At 41.5% G+C, this 14,578-nt stretch overlaps 2 protein-coding genes across 4 annotated transcripts in view; one reads left to right on the top strand and one right to left on the bottom strand.

Annotated features, from left to right (window-relative positions):
• Positions 1-9,111, top strand: part of LOC146555069 (phosphatidylinositol 4,5-bisphosphate 3-kinase catalytic subunit alpha isoform-like) — a 27,026-nt gene extending 17,915 nt beyond the window's left edge. The window contains exons 15-26 of the mRNA XM_085252492.1: positions 138-219; positions 457-621; positions 898-1,001; positions 1,135-1,306; positions 1,427-1,533; positions 1,616-1,737; positions 2,127-2,205; positions 2,351-2,521; positions 2,696-2,813; positions 3,454-3,605; positions 3,713-3,875; positions 4,020-9,111. Of these exons, the coding sequence (XP_085108618.1) occupies positions 138-219; positions 457-621; positions 898-1,001; positions 1,135-1,306; positions 1,427-1,533; positions 1,616-1,737; positions 2,127-2,205; positions 2,351-2,521; positions 2,696-2,813; positions 3,454-3,605; positions 3,713-3,875; positions 4,020-4,127 (1,543 nt within the window). The 3' untranslated portion in view covers positions 4,128-9,111. The remainder of the gene's footprint in view (positions 1-137; positions 220-456; positions 622-897; positions 1,002-1,134; positions 1,307-1,426; positions 1,534-1,615; positions 1,738-2,126; positions 2,206-2,350; positions 2,522-2,695; positions 2,814-3,453; positions 3,606-3,712; positions 3,876-4,019) is intronic.
• Positions 8,773-14,578, bottom strand: kng1 (kininogen 1). Of its 3 annotated transcripts, none has more exons than XM_085252494.1 (9): positions 14,425-14,578; positions 14,135-14,234; positions 13,043-13,189; positions 12,618-12,734; positions 12,426-12,501; positions 10,926-11,095; positions 10,718-10,828; positions 10,547-10,645; positions 8,773-9,569 (listed from the first exon to the last, which is right to left on the bottom strand). In XM_085252494.1, exons 2-9 carry the CDS (start codon positions 14,198-14,200, stop codon positions 9,177-9,179), a joined length of 1,179 nt encoding a protein of 392 aa, XP_085108620.1. In that variant the 5' UTR covers positions 14,201-14,234; positions 14,425-14,578; the 3' UTR covers positions 8,773-9,176. The 3 variants fall into 3 exon arrangements, with proteins under 3 accessions (XP_085108620.1, XP_085108622.1, XP_085108621.1); XM_085252496.1 differs by having other exon boundaries at positions 8,773-9,566; XM_085252495.1 differs by having other exon boundaries at positions 14,135-14,231; positions 14,425-14,553.

The raw sequence follows: 14,578 nt of genomic DNA, 5'->3' as shown, positions 1-14,578 counted from the left end.
GGCGAGTTGTCGCAGCCATGGTGAGTCCTTCTGAGCAGGTACTAATGGAAAAGGGGCATAAATGTAAAACAAAGCTGGTTATGAATGAAACTCCAGTCCAAAGCACAATGTCAATCCTTTTTTTTTTTTTTAAACAGGCACTACTGCATGAACATCCCAGAGATCCTTCCCAAGATCCTTCTCGCGGTCAAGTGGAACTCCAGAGATGAAGTAGCACAGGTAATTTCCTGCCACATAATTGTCTATTCCATCTCAGACATAGAATATTCAAGGATGTTTAGTTTATGTACACAGTTAGATTGAAACTGCTTTTGAAACTTGTCAGTTACTTTGTACGAAGCATTTCTTTGCATAATCACCAACTTGTAAAAAAAAAAAAAAAAAAAAAGCTTTTCATTTAAGTAAGTGTGTTACTAATGAACACATCTTCATCATTCTTGGTTTGCCTGTTTCCAGATGTACTGTCTGTTGAAGGAGTGGCCGTCTATCCGTCCTGAGCAGGCCATGGAGTTGCTGGACTGTAACTATCCAGACCCCATGGTCAGGCACTTTGCTGTACGTTGCCTTGACAAATACCTGACTGATGACAAATTGTCCCAGTACTTGATCCAGCTTGTACAGGTAGGTCCAGTCAAGTGTTGGATCTGTTGAATTTTAAGAACTGATAAATGGAAAAACTGGGTTAAAAAGGAAGACACCAAGTATGTTTGGAATCTCATTACTGGAGTTCCTCCTTTCAGCCTGTGTGTTTTTGTTCGTCCTGTTCTTCTTTGCTAAAGACTTTCTGGTCTGTAATGCCTCGGGTTGTATTTGGTGTTCAGTGTACAGAGACCCCGTGGTGGGAAGGCATCAAGGACTGCTTCTTATTCTTTTCTTTCAATCTTTCCTCTCTTCTAGGTTTTAAAATACGAGCAGTATCTTGACAATCCCCTGGCCCGTTTTCTCCTCAAAAAGGCCCTGACCAATCAGAGAATAGGACATTTCTTCTTCTGGCATCTCAAGTGAGTCAGCATTCAGACTACTGTTTGTTTTTGTTACATGTACCTTCCTTTCACTGTATCCCTCCAGAAGGCTTAAAAACTAATCTTTCCTCTCTGCTTCTCTCTCATTTTTCTCGATGTGGCTTTGTTGCAGGTCAGAAATGCACAATAAAACAGTGAGCCAGAGGTTTGGGCTGCTGTTAGAGGCTTACTGCCGTGCTTGTGGCATGTACCTAAAACACCTCAGCAGGCAAGTAGAGGCCATGGAGAAGCTCATAAACCTCACTGACATCCTCAAACAGGAGAAGAAGGATGAGACGCAGAAGGTACTGATTAGGACAACACATGTCAGAGCTGCTTACAGTATAAGGAACATGCTGTGGAACTGGTTCCTCATCTGTGTGCATTTTGGCTTTTTTGTGGTTGTGTACGTGTCTCTCATGCAGGTTCAGATGCGGTTTCTTGTGGAACAGATGAAGAGGCCAGACTACATGGATGCCCTGCAGAACTTTACGTCTCCTCTAAACCCTGCGCATCAACTTGGAAACTTGAGGTCAGAAGCAAGAGATTATTTTGTGTGTGTGTCTGTGTGTGTATCTGTTCAGTAACTTGAATCTTTTTGAATTTGTTTACAGGTTAGATGAATGCAGGATTATGTCGTCAGCAAAGAGGCCTTTGTGGCTGAACTGGGAAAATCCCGACATCATGTCTGAGATGCTCTTTCAGAACAATGAAATCATCTTCAAAAATGGAGATGGTAACGCTGACGCACAGAAAAAGTCATTTACACTGACGACACTTTGAGCAACACTACCAAATTTCCATTAATATATTTTGAGAAAATTAGTGGAAAGCTTTTAATGACTGCCTACATTTTTAGCTGTCTCTCGGTCCTCCTCCTTTTGTGATAGCTTTGTGAGAACTGCTCACACTTTGTGGTCTGTTATATGAAGGCTGCAGCATGTTTGGACGACCCTGTCCTTAATGTTGCTGATTAGAGCATGCAGAGTTTCTTGGCGAGCTTTGTCTATTATAATTGGAATAATTGATCCTTATATTGTGTACTTGTTTCATTTGTAGGTATCCACGGATGCAATTAACTGTCTCTATTGTGTGTATGTGTGCGTGTGTGCATCTGTGTTGTAGACTTGCGCCAGGACATGCTGACATTGCAGATTATTAAGATCATGGAGAACATTTGGCAGAATCAGGGACTGGACCTACGGTACTACTTTCTTTCTCTCCTGTTATTGGTGTGTGTGTGTGTGTGTGTGTGTGTGTGTGTGTGTGTGTGTGTGTGAGTGTGTGAGAGTGAGAGAGATCCTTGTGACCGTGCATTTGGCTAAGAAGAAAATGTGTTTTGTCTTCAGGATGTTGCCCTATGGCTGCTTGTCATTAGGAGATTGCGTGGGTCTCATTGAGGTGGTTCGCAACTCCCACACCATCATGCAGATTCAGTGTAAAGGAGGCTTGAAAGGGGCACTGCAGTTCAACTCGAATACTCTGCATCAGTGGCTCAAGGACAAGAACAAGGGCGAGATGTGAGTTTTGTCCTGATACTTTGTGCAACGTCTCCGTTTGGCACTAGTGAGCAGTGTCAGATAGAGAACTTTTAGTTTGTGGATGGACATTCTTTGATTTGATTTTAGCCATGTACTAATTTGTAATTTCTCTTTAAAAATCCAAGTTAATTGTGTGTTTGTGTGCTTTTGCAGGTATGACATGGCTGTAGATCTGTTCACAAGGTCTTGTGCTGGCTACTGTGTAGCTACATTTATCCTTGGGATAGGAGACAGGCACAACAGCAACATTATGGTCAAAGATGATGGACAGGTGACTTGAATTTGCACACATACGCAGCAGGGCTGGGCGAAATATTTTAACAATATATATGTCGAGAGAGACAAATATGTTAGGAAAGGCATCCTGGTATGTTTTAATATCCATATTAAGCGGGTCTTGTCTAGCATTCCTTGTCTGGAGGGGAAGAGAGACGTGGTTTTAATGTTATTTGAACCAGGTCTTTCTTTCCTTTTTGGGGACACAACACTTTAAGTCTGATTTCAGTAACTTGGCATCCGTTTTAACAGTGGCTGCAGCTTTGTGCAGCTGCTGTGTGGCTCTCTGGTAACTCTCACAAACTCAACAAAGAGTTCCTCATTTTCCAGAACAGGGGCTGGCATGGCCACTTTCCTTAATGCTAGAGTTACACTGGAGACAAACAGTTGTTGGAAACAGTGGAACAATCAGAGTTCTTGGTCTGTGAGCAATGAACTTGCCACTGTCAGTCAAAGCGACTTTGGTTCATCAAGCTGGTCATAAACCAGCAATATGATGGTATCAGACCATTAACAGTTAATACAGCCTGTGATAAATCGTAAAAATCGCTAACTTGGTGCTGGATTTAACCTCAGAGGAAGTTTACTTGTTAGTTACTGACTTTCTCTGTTGGTCTTTATTTGTTCTTCTTCAGTTATTTCATATAGATTTTGGCCATTTCCTGGATCATAAGAAAAAGAAGTTTGGCTACAAAAGAGAGCGAGTGCCCTTTGTTCTGACACAAGACTTTCTCATCGTCATCAGCAAAGGATCCCAGGAGTGCGCAAAGACCAAAGAGTTTGAAAGGTACTCCAGTAATGTGTTTGTGTGTATGTTGTCTGGTCACTTCCTCAGTACCACACGATTGTATAAGAAGATTCACTTTTGTTAATCAAAGTCTACAATCACTTTAGGTTTCAGGAGATGTGTTATAAAGCCTACCTAGCCATCAGGCAGCACGCCAACCTCTTCATCAACCTGTTCTCCATGATGCTCGGCTCTGGCATGCCTGAGCTGCAGTCATTTGACGACATTGCCTACATTAGAAAGACGCTGGCACTGGAGAAAACAGAGCAGGTAAACGTGGCCATTCTCTAACAGTGTTTTGTTCTTTTAAAATCTTTTCAGCCCCACATTTGGCTTTCTTAAACTTCTGAATATGTGTTTTGGGTGGTTTGTTTTCTAATCTTTTATCTTGTATTGTTTTTCTTCACGCTGCAGGAGGCACTGGACTATTTCATGAAGCAGATGAATGATGCTCACCATGGAGGGTGGACCACCAAGATGGACTGGATATTCCACACAATTAGACAGCATGCACTAAACTGATGCTGCAGACAAACCCAATCCACCAGTCCCAGCATGGAGTACTTCACGCAGACGAGTCTTTCAAGGCTCTTCTCGTTTACAGCAGATATCACAAATGGCTCCCTGAGGATGGATGCTTGCAGCTTGATCTGTTTTTTCTTTACAGCATTTTTCTTTTTCTAAACGAGGTTCTTGTGTTTCTGTGGGTTTTTTGGGGGGGTTTTGTTTTTTGTTTGGTCTTGATGATGCCGTCCGAGTATCCGCTGCCTGTTTCAGGGTCTACATGGGAGCATTTTCCTGTTGCTGTGGAGGTGTACCCACCATGGCTATTATGCTTCCTCTGTATTTTTTTTTAAACCACAACAGGAACAAACTGGCCAACCAAGGAAAATCTTATCCTTTTACTCCATTGCTCAGTGATAAAAACCAAAACTCGGAAAACTCAGTGTAAAGATGACATTTTTGCCAAGGTATAAATGTAGCCACACAGTTCAACCTGCTGCCCCCTCTGCTGTATTAGTGCTGCACACTTTCTCCACCTAGAATGGAGGTTGTTTTTTTTTTTCATTAGGAGCTAGTTGGCACAAGAAATAGTCTAAATTAGCTGCGGTTTGTTGTACAGTACGGGATAACTGGTGCACGGGAGCCTTTATGATGTCTTCCCCCATCTTTGTGGTGAAGTCGCCCCTTCGCAGATGATTTGGAGTTGTCTCTCCTTCCTTTGAACTCCTTGTGTGGAAACGTCAAGGTTGCAAATCTGCAGGAGAGTCTTTGAGTTGTTTTGCACAGATCTGTAGGCCTCCACCCTCCACTCCAAACAGCCTCATTGAGTCAGCACTTCACCCCAGAGATGGTGGTGCAGCTTTAGACTCTTGCATAAACTTCAGGGTGATGATGCCTTTCCATCAAAAAAACAGCACTTAGAGAATAATATACAGATTTATTATGACTTTTTAAATTTATTTATGTACCTAGTTTCTTTCAGTTTCAGCAAAAGGCAAAACCTGAACTTGACTCTTCAGAAACACGGTTTTGTTTTGTTTTTTCATTGTGTGTGCGTGTGTGTGCGTGTATCTGTAAATATAATTGAGGTTGAAGCATCTGTGTTACATGTTTGCAGCTTCACACTACCACCAGTGCTACCGCTTACCCCTGTTACTTTACCCCTCAATTTTCAATTTTTTTATATTCACAAAGTAAGACTGATGTTGTTGTTGTGTTGGGGGGTTTTAAGCTTTTTTTTCCTTATATTTAACATCTAATTTGGCCACCCGATTCGTTGTGGCTAGTTTACAGCCCTACTTGGGATAATTTGTTAAATGATGCAAAATGGAAAGCGTTAAAGTGCCAATATCACATTTGAAAAATGGGACCTATATTAAGCCTCTGGCTGTTTGTTTGTTTTGTTTTGTTTTGTTTTGTTTTGTTTTTTGGCAAGCAGAGGCCCTGGGGAATGTCAAGTCTTCCTCTTGATTAAAAGCCTTGGCATCACAGCACAACACTGCACACTGTTGAGCCCTACAAACTCTGCCTAAGCAAACCCTGACAGCACTAAGTCAAAAAGCATGGCAGGCTTAGCGAATGATTTGACCGCCTTAGCGGTCCTTTTGACCTTGTTAGACTGGCGGGTCTTGACACATCTCTCATTAGAAAGTTGCTAAAATGTTGAAGTATATTTTAAATTGTGTTTTTGAAACATTTGATTTGAGGCTTGCAGTCTTTTGCCAAGTGGAGACACTGAATTATGTTGGTCTTGTATTTTTGTTTTTTGGTTGTTTGGGGATTGTTTTGTGTTTTTTACATTTGAAAATCACATTGAAATAGTAGCATGAGTGTCTCGAGGGGGAGGTTAGTTAGTTACGAGATGAAGTCCTCAGAAATTCAGCTGGAAGCCTCTGAAAGTGGGCGCTGGCTCAGCAGATATTGGATCGTTTATCCAGGTGGCAGAAAATGTATTGAAAGATGAAAAATTTAAACAGATTGTTTGCACTTTGGGGCAGCTTGGGGTCATGTGATTGGCACAATGAATATTCATATTAATGCTCAGTTTGTGTGTACAACCCAAGACGTGAAAAAAAGGTATAAAACCGTTTTGGGTTGGGGGGGTTTGGGTGGGGGGCCTATGAGATACGAAGAAGAGTTAGCAGTGTTACATGAAGCAGCTTGGAAACTGTTGTTCCATAGTGTCTTTTGGGCAGGCCGTAGTTGGTGGAACTCGCAGTGTGCTCTGCTAAGGAGAGAATGTAGTATTTTACAAGAAATGGAGCCTCTCACGGTGCATGTAGGAAAGACACTAGGACACTACAGTATGAGACCCGGCGTGTCTGTGGGGAAACAGTCTGCACTTTGCCGCTTCAACTGCTGATTGTATAGAAAAGCCAAAGTTGTGTTCTGTCGCGATGCGGCGCGCGCACGTGCGTCACATCATTGCAGCATTAATGGCTAGAATGTATTCAGTCGCTAACATTGATGACTCATCTTTTTGCATCAGTAACGTGTTTCTGTCCCTACACAGCAGGTCATCAGCACAGAACGCATTCCTTTGTTTTCTCTACGTGCCAAATCGGACAGTATCGCTGATGTCTGCAAAAGCTGATGCTTGAACAGTGTCATGCAGTGAGGCATATTACAGACTTTTACAATTTAAAAAAAACAAACAAAAATACAAAAAATATTGTGGTATGCACTTAAAGAAAAACTCTAGTTCTCAATGCCTTTTTGTCCAGAAGGACTCTATAAGAAGAACGTTAGCCTAGTATGCATGCAGCATAACCAGTATGTATGTAAGATGTACATTTTGAAGCAGCATTAAGCAGTATGTATGTACAGTTACAGTCTAGCCTTTTTTCTATGGTAGGCTTCATGTGTAGTGTTCTCTTTAATATCCATGTACTCTCCAAACAAAGTGTGCGAGCGTGTGCGTGCTCCTTTCTGTACAGGTTGCAGAGCTTCATTGGCGGGCTCCAATGAAAACCCTACACACTGTGTGTATGTACATGTTCTGCCTCTGTGTGATGACACTAGCAGCAAAGGTGTCTTTAAATGTTTTATAAATCATTTTCTCTCCTGGCTGGTTTGTGCCAGAGAAGAAAAACAAACAGACACACAAAAATGCTGTTTTTTTGCATCATTTGCAAGGAAACATAAATGAGGGTAAACTTTGATTTTTTTTTTTTTCTTTTTCATAAATTAGTCGTTTTACTTGAAGCACCATGAATCGAAACCACAGCTGTATTTTGTCAGTTTAGATTTGAGGTGTAAGGGGTCTGTGTGTGTTGTACCGATTGCTGAAGCATTGGGTACAGGTTGCCTGTTTGACACCCTCAGTAAATGTTAGTGATGCCCAGAAATGCATTTTCAGCTAATGAAGAACTAAAGTTGCGCTTGAGTTCAAATTTTCTGAGATCAGGTGGCAGCTTTGACGTCACAGGGGAAAACGTAGGGGGAAATGTGGGCGTCTTCTTTAGACCATGCTCGTTTAAAACGTCTTCTAATCCCTCAGCTTTGGTGCTGAAGTGGTGCAGTAACTGTTGCCCTACCATTTTCTCCCTGAACCGATTTTTTTTTTTCTATCCTTTTAACCATCACATGGCTCAGCACAGGTTCAGATTTACAAATCATGCCATCACAGGATCTGATTTCTCTCCATTTGTTTCAGTTTAGCTGTATGATTGGGTTATGTGCAGGGGACAGAGTATCACAAAGATACATCTCTGTTGTTTTGCAATCTTGCAGAGTCAGCTGACGTCAGAGATGACTGTTGGTTGTCTTTAAACCCCCTATGTGTCCAAAGAACCGAGAGCGGAGGGAAAATGGTTCACTGTGACCATAACAACACAAACACCAAGCGAATGTAAAAGTCTGCAGCCTCTGTGAAGACTATAGTGTGCTGCCTCTAGTCTGAGGTGTCTCTGTTACTGTTCCTATTTGTTTACCTGGTGTTCATGTTATTGTGTCCACCATCTTTTTAATTGTATGGAACCCGATATTTAGAAATGAAGCAACGACGGTCCCTCTCTCTCTCGGTGAATTGAACAGATGTGGAAGGGTTTGAACACTTAGACTTGCAGGGAATAAAAATATGGACAAAATATGTGAAATATTGATCATTTATATTCAATTTGGAGGTTCGGAAGTGTCTCAGACTCTCACACATGGCTACATGCTCTGTGGTTTCATTTTAATACTTTTTTTTGTTTTTTGGTATGCAGTACTAATATTTCCATAACATACCATGTTGTCAGAACTCTAGCCTATACTATGAATGAATGTACGCCGGGCCAATGTATTGTTACTCACAGCCTACCTGCATGATATTGGGTGAAGCTGAATACTCTTCCTGCTGCATTTTGTTTTCCTTTTTTTTTTTTTATATTGTAGTCTAATAGGCAGCCATACAGACATTTATAAATGAATGCCTTAAGTTTGCTAGTTTCTAGGACAAGTTTGCCCTCACAGTAACCTGCTTTTTTATTTATAAATGTATGTTGTGTTTTGTTTTTGGGTCACTGGTCGAGGAGTAAAGGTTTGTACCCCGACTGACTGACTTACTGACTGACCGACTGACTGACTCATCATCTGAGTGTTCTGTGAAGATGTACAAATAAATTTGTTAAAGATTGACCCAGCTGTGTTTGCTCTGGCACTACAAACCTTGCAAAACATGAACATTTTCCACCAAATTTTAATTTTATTTTAAGCTTCAATGTGTAAGCATTTTATATTCACACATAAACCAGCACACAAACTGCTCTATCCTTTGATGAACTCAACTCTTTGATTCCAAACAGACATCGCTTTCTTGAGAGCCGTAAAATTAGAGTTCTGTCTTAATTTCAGTTTCTTTTCCTCAGTTTTCTTAAGACTTACAAGACCCTAAAAAATTTTTATTAACTGAACCCATCTGTTGTATCATTTGAAACCTGGCATCTTACAAGACGATCATCATCTCCCAAAACTCCCTGCAGCAACTAGAGAACTAGTCTGCAACAAAAACAAAAAACAATCTGCTGGAAGAGCGCAACAAGTGGAAATTTTCTGTTATGAATCTGGCTCCCTTGAGGAAAGAAATTATGACAACAGGTCTGTATTGATGAAGGTTCCATCTGCTGAGGGCTGTGGAGAAGCCGCTTCTACGGTAGCCTTGGTAGGAGCTGCAGAGTGGTGAGGCTTCAAAGCTTTCCAGGGCTTGGATGGGCAGTGGAAGAGGTGGTCTTTCGCATCTGCGTCACGTGAAACTGACGGTGTGGCAGATGTGGTGTCCTCCTCAGATGATTCTTTAGTTTTAGCTGTGGTGGGGGGTTGTGAGGGTGAAGATGTAGCTGTGGCATGGGGTTTGACTGAATGTAGTGTAAAGCGATTTGGGGTATTATGGTCTTGAGAAGCGCTATGCAGGCCATTACCATTACCATACAGGAAGTGCCTGAGAGGAGACCAGCCAGGAGGACGACGCCTGGCGAACTTCTGAAGAAAAAGCAAAGGATTTATAAGAAGATGGACTCGCTAATGGACCTTCCTAATCAGTGACCTCTGTGCAAAAGTCTCAAGCCATACCTCATTTGTTTATCATTTAATTCCAAGTAGCCTGACTTTCTTGTAAATTGTTGAAATGCTCTTGAACTGCAAGTATTTCTCCAGGCTTTCTTAAGGTCAAATATTTACTTTGGACATTGGCTGCTTTTTCACTCATATTCAGTCCAGTCCTTCTACCTGATCATTTCAGAAGAATATTCTTTCATTTGTTAAGCCACTTCACACTAACCTAACATAAAAAGGAATGAGCGAGTGTTAACACATAACAAAGAACTTAGCAAAGAACCCATTTTAAATTCTATCCTGGCTTTAAAGGCTGAGTTCTCAAAGTAAGAACCACAAATCTTCATCATTTCCAGCCACAAAACCAAGATGATTTTCTTCATATAGCCGTACTTTGCAATAATTTGGGATCAACTGTAATGTGACAAAAAATTCTGTTTTCTTTTTAAAAATTATTTCTTTTCTGTACGTTGACAGTGATTTCTGCGGAGTGATTAAAACAGAGCGTCTAATACGACAACCGACTGAAATGAGAATTCAGAGCCTAGTTAAACTTTTCCATTAAAGAAATGTGCTCACATTTCTTTTTCATGCAAACTGGTGCGTTTCTTTTAGATGGATAACACTTAATTTTCATAATTATAAAATTAATTTCCAATAACTTAGATGAAAGACTAAGATGGAATAATTTGAGGTGCACAAATTGGAAGGTTGGTGGTTAGATTCCCAGCCCTTCCAGTTCAAAATATCCCAAAGCAACCCAGATGGTAAACCTGCTGGTACATCCAGTGGAGTGGGAGAGTGAATATTAGCCAGTGCAGTTACTATGTGAATGGTTTTCATTTATTTCCTGCATTCTTGTCTACTCGCTCATGTTTGATCATCCTGTGAAAAGAGGGACTTACAGAGGGTGGCAATTGACCTGGTGCACACTCTATGTGGGCCTGTGGTGGCTCAAGTCTCCAAGGTGCTACATCCACTGTAGAGTTGCAGTTGGCATATTCCTGCAGATGCACAGAACACACAGTGAGAAGCACATCTTGGCTGGGGTGATTTGTGCATTAGTTTTGGTTTACCAGATTATTTTCGTCTGGGATGCATATCTCGTTCAGGTCTGTGTGTTCAGCCTTGGAACAGACGGTCTTCTTCATGTCAAAAATCAGCTTAAATCTGAAGCCAGCAACCACCTACACAAATACACGTGATGCGTAAAGACAAAAAAGGAAAGAAAAAGAGATGCCTGTCCTCCCCATTTTCCCTTCACTTCCATGCCACCTGCTGTACCTGTCTGGTGGCGTGGCCAATATTGTGCAGACTGAACAGGTGGGTAGAGTCAGACATGGAGTTGTACTTGGAGATGGAGACAGAAAGGGGAACCTTAAGGTCCTCGGAGTCTACATCGATGAGCTCTGGGCAGCCCATGCAAGATGCTTTCTCAGAAACGATGTGCCCTTCTACAGTGGAGAAAAATCTGAGTCATGGAAACGCATAAGCTCATATTCCAATAACTGCTCAAGGTTCAGGCAAACAGAGTTGGTTAAAGCTTTTCAAAAAGTGTCTAATGTTATTTATTTATGATGTTTTTAATCTAGTTAATTAATTAAAGAATGCCCCGAATTCAGGCTCCCTCTGGATGTGTTTAGATCAACACGACATGATCTCAGTGTGCTTGATGGAACACAAAACAGTCCCAAATAGTCTGTAATACAAACAGGCCAGTGAGAGAAAATATACTTTTTGTTTGTTTTTGGAATCTGGCGGTCATGGAGCATTGGGAGGAAAGCAAAGCCTCTAGAAAGCAACCCAGCTGCCTAATGGTTAAGACACCAGTGGGTATCTCCTAAAACCCAGTCCTGAAATCCCTTCCCAGGTGCTTTATCCCCCATACACACCTTGACACATGTGACCTTATACTTCACATAATGGTGGGTCGGGGCAGTGCCTCATAAAGGATCTGTGACAGAAATGACCGCATGCCTTGATTCACACCTCGGTTCATATGACCTTCATTGACTCACATCAGCACCAAGTGGGTCAAAAATGATCAGGACCACCTCCAAGGACACACTCCCACCAGGGGTTAAATACCAGGGACTGTCCTTGGGTGATTAAACTGAAGAAGAACTGAATCAAAAAGTCCACCAGCCTTCATTTCAAGCCCTTTTCATTTATCATTAAAAACTAGTAAATGTGCTGATGCCACCTATTTACTTAACCTAGCTTACTTTATTTCTTTACAACCAAATCGCACATGAAACAATCAAATACTACTTTAATGTACAAATACAGTTTGCAAGCTGAGCTTTAAAAACCTGCAAAATATCCTGTGAGTGGGAGAGAAAAACACAGGATTGATATACCGAACGCCTATATTTGACTGATTAAAGTCTAGACTGCGTCACTGCCTTTTATGGTGTTATAAGTTAATATTGTGCTTGCAGATAGTGTTGGCATGTTAGCCAATCAGCCCCCTTCTGTTTCCCCAGCAGCCCGCCAGTGCCCATTTCCCTCAGTGACTCACTGTTAGGTGGCTGTACTCTGGTAAACACATTCATGGTGTAAGAACTGTGGATATTTTTGGTTTTGATAATGATTTACGTTCCTTATGTGGGAATTTTGTCTCTAAAAGCAACTGGTTCTGTGTTAAAATGAGGTCCCAGTCAAAATGGATTCAATAGACCATGTTCTGCAGCAAGACAACAAAAAAACCCAAAGAAAAAAACAAGCTTTGAAAGGACTGTTAAAAACTTTAATCTGATGCTGAGTTTATTCACCCTCACTCACCAATCTGGCAGTCCACCTGCTTTGTCTCAGCCTTTGTCTCTGACATGAGGACGGTGGCGTTGCAAGAAATCGGCCCCTGGAGGGACACGACAGACCGTGCGACGGCTTTGTTTTTACTACAGCATTTAACAAGAACTTTAATATTTTCATACCACGAGTTGTTAAATGGGAGGAGGAGCTGATTATTGTTACCTTGCTTCCAGACTGCAAATAGTCACAGTCTGTCCAGGATTTGCTGCTGTCAGCTGTGCACTCGCTCTTCCAGGTAGTGAACTTCAGTGAGTACACTGAGTCTGAGCCATTCTCTGACTGGAGACACACACACACACACACACACACACACACACACACACACACACACACACACACACACAAATATATGTAATCAGTGTGCACCAGAAGTCAAAGTGTCACAGGATCTTTGAATTTCTTGGTAATCGTCCCAGAGCATTGAATCCTCTTGTTTTTTAGCTTTGTAAGGAAAAACAGCCACAAGCTCAGTTTTAGTTGAATCCAACAAGCTTGATTCCCACTTATGTAACTTACGTAACAAAAAAGCTCATAAAATCTCACAGTATTGTTCTTCATGGTAACACATGTGTCTGCAGTCACTGTACCTTGCTGGCTTTCAGTATCTGAAAGAGGGCCAGCTTATGGCCGGTGCTCAGCCTCTCGTTGAATTTGTCCACAGCGCTGTGGACAGCCTTCTCCACAGACGGGTCATCACAAAAGATCAGGACACCAGACTGGACCTCCGCTGCCTCCTGGATGAAAAGAAGGAAGATGATGCACAGAATGATTTTTTTAGAATAAAGCCAAAATGTTTTTGTAAATACCAATAGGCTCATTTCTTTTAAAATTGACAAAAACTGTCGTGTTTTCCAAAAGTGTTGTGATTTGTCTGATTTATTTTTAGCTTCTGTTTCTACATTTTTCTGCAATTTACTCAGAAGTAAATAAGGCTGTAAAACTTCATGTGTTCAGCTTTCAAAAACGTTGAGGTGACTTACTTTCCTTATTTGCGTATATTCACAAGTTATCCTTTAACTAATACTCTGCATGCAGGACTTTTCAGGTCAATACCCCGATATCAGAAAACAGCAGAGCACTTAAAAAGGTGCTGCACCACATTTGAAAGGCTTCTAAATTGTGGCATTGCACTGCAGCTTGTGCTAAAGTAAAAGATGTAAATGTTTCTTCATCCTCAGATTATCTGCAAAATGAAATTGCGTCATTTCAAAGGGTCACAAGAACTGAAATAAAGTACAGTACAAACAAGGCAAAGTCAGTGACCCTGCAGGTTTGTACTGCAGTGGATTTGCACTCCAGGATCGGAATAAGGGAGTAAGAGTTGATTGTTATTTGCTTTTTGTGGTTTTAAGACATCCTACTTATGTACTGAGTGTCCAGATTACCAAACTAGTAAGGGAATCTACCAGAAACTATAAAAAGATGAAGCACATATCCTCCAATTCCCAAAGTAAGTGATGCTCTTGCTTTGACGTGAGGCATCCGACAAACTTAGCAGTTCTGTTTTTAATACTTTTAGCTTATATTTATTAAAAGTATTTAAAGATTTTAATGGAAGATCTTTGCTGTGGTGTTTAAAAACATCCTCTTTTATTTGACAAAACGATCTGATCACCCCCAAGCAGCCTTATTCGTATATTCTAGGTTTCAGAGCAGGAAATCTGGTGTTTCCTCCTTACCTGCCCAAAAACTGAGCACAGCAGGCCCAGCAGGCCCAGCACACACAACCCCACTCCACTCCTCATCTTCAGATCCTGCTGGATGTTTGACTCTGTTCTGCTGTGAGACACAGAAGAGACAAATATCACACACCACCAAACACTGTAAGCCTCAGGTAACCACAGTGAGGCTGAAATGACCTCCAAATAACCTCCGAACACTGATAACTTTCACCGGATCAATCTAAAAATGCACTCCTGTGCACAATTTGCTCGCTTCAAATTATTTACTATAAAAAATGTCCTCTTACAGTTTCTGAAGGTGTAGGCCTGCTGTCGATCCCGCTGAGCTCGTAGAGGAAAAAGTCCACTCCTCTCCACACTGGGATGGACGGCTGAGTGAAGATCTCCTGAAACTGTGGGTGGGAATCGTCAGAAAGACATTGACACACACATGGACACGTG

This window comes from Mchenga conophoros, linkage group LG17, assembly GCF_057382185.1.
Source record: "Mchenga conophoros isolate Kocher_MC1m ecotype Shallow Benthic linkage group LG17, M_conophoros_male_GT1.1, whole genome shotgun sequence".
In the NCBI taxonomy this organism is placed as follows: domain Eukaryota; kingdom Metazoa; phylum Chordata; class Actinopteri; order Cichliformes; family Cichlidae; genus Mchenga; species Mchenga conophoros.
This window is presented reverse-complemented; position numbering and strand designations above follow the sequence as displayed.